The following is a 1,783-nucleotide window of genomic DNA, read 5'->3' on the forward strand; positions in this document are numbered from 1 at the left end:
GACAACATAGCCCCTGGGATCCCTGGGACACACAAACCCCTCCACCACGATAAGGTAGCGATTCACGGAGGGGATAATAATCAAATTTAAAACAAAAAAGGCTTGGAATATTTCACTTTATGTTTGATGAATACAGATGATTATGATCATTTAGATTTAGAATTAAATTTCAGGGTGTTCAGTTGTTGTTTTTTTAGTTCATCTGCACACTTTCTTCACTTATACGTACCAGTTTACATAAAGTTGAATGTGCATGTTATTGTACATGCACTTGGTCCCTGCTTTCTCAGAGTGAAAGTCAGACCTGTGAGAGCACCAGGGTGTTTCTGTGTATAACAAAGCCCTTTACAGACTAATAAATTTATATTTGGAAGCTGTGAATTCTTTTTAAAGATATTTTCTCCAACAACTGTAAATCTATGCAGTCAGGACTTAAATTAGATCCGTGCTTCACACTTTTTCAACAAATAAACCTAAAATCTAAAAGCGTGCCAAGGTAAGTCATGTGTTCCCCATGATCGACCTGCTGTGGGATTGTTTGTTCATCCCCATGTGTAGTGTTATTACGTAATGTTCGGTTATGAGCTATACCTAAAAATAGTTTCAATAATTGGTAAGCCTCTGTGTGTGTTTGTATATGTGTGTGTGTTTGTAGCATCTTCAGATGACCATCCAAGCTCTGCAGGATGAATTGCGCACACAGCGAGACCTCAACCACCTGCTGCAGCAGGAGAGCGGTAACCGCTCTGGGTCTGAGCATTTCACCACCATTGAGCTGACAGAGGAGAACTTCCGACGGCTGCAGGCTGAACATGACAGACAGGCCAAGGAGCTCTTCCTGCTGAGAAAGACCCTAGAGGAGATGGAACTGAGGATTGAGACCCAGAAACAAACCCTGGGTGCCAGAGATGAGTCAATTAAGAAGTTGCTTGAGATGCTACAGAGCAAAGGGCTGCCCCCGGGCCCGGGCAGGGCGACCGAGGAGGAGGAGCAAGAACGAGCTCGGCGCATTGCAGAAGCAGAGGCGCAACTGGGACACCTGGAGGTCATTCTGGATCAAAAGGAGAAGGAAAACATCCATTTGCGAGAGGTAGTATATGTCGAGGGTTAAGATGATGATGTTAAGTCATTGCATTCACTGCTTTAGTGTAAAAAAAAACAAAACTGTTCTTTTGTTTTGTTGTCACTAGATGGCAGTGCAGCATGTCACAAAATCAATATTCTCTTCTCTGCTGCTTATCCCTGCATCATAACAATTATGTAATGTATGAAGTAAAAGAACTGAAGAGCAGTTGCATGAAATATTTTGCATGTGTAAGCATAAAGCTTTTATGCATTGTGAGGTGAGCTTTTGAAATTTTAATAATCTAGCTATTCATTGGAGACCACGATCGGTTTTGCTGTACCGCTGCTACAAATTGTTGTCTTTTTTTTAAGGAACTGCACAGAAGAAATCAACTGCATCAGGACCCAAGTAAAACTAAGGCCCTGCAGACCATTATAGAGATGAAAGTAAGACTCCTATACAGCCTGCGCATAAACACATACAGCAGGGCCCATCATCAACTACGCTTCACTGCTTCTGTTTAAAGCCAGATGTTATTTTTGTATTTACCTAATTGACTGACGTTCACAGCTGTAGCATGTTTGCCACTGCATGTCTAAATGGAAACCTGTTCCGCCAAATCTATTGTTGTGATTGTGATCGTCGGCAGCTGAGTCAATCAGCAACACACTGACACACTCTAGCAAACACACACACACACACACACACACACACACA

The 1,783-nt window shown here is 42.3% G+C and overlaps 1 protein-coding gene across 1 annotated transcript in view; it reads left to right on the forward strand.

The window, feature by feature from the left end:
* The window catches only part of erc2 (ELKS/RAB6-interacting/CAST family member 2), a 61,517-nt gene that overhangs the window by 30,656 nt on the left and 29,078 nt on the right, over positions 1-1,783 (forward strand). Inside the window, exons 3-4 of the mRNA XM_042224929.1 lie at positions 656-1,090; positions 1,438-1,512. Of these exons, the coding sequence (XP_042080863.1) occupies positions 656-1,090; positions 1,438-1,512 (510 nt within the window). The remainder of the gene's footprint in view (positions 1-655; positions 1,091-1,437; positions 1,513-1,783) is intronic.

This window comes from Haplochromis burtoni, unplaced genomic scaffold (genome assembly GCF_018398535.1).
Source record: "Haplochromis burtoni strain Fernald_Lab_line unplaced genomic scaffold, NCSU_Asbu1 Contig_156, whole genome shotgun sequence".
NCBI lineage: Eukaryota > Metazoa > Chordata > Actinopteri > Cichliformes > Cichlidae > Haplochromis > Haplochromis burtoni.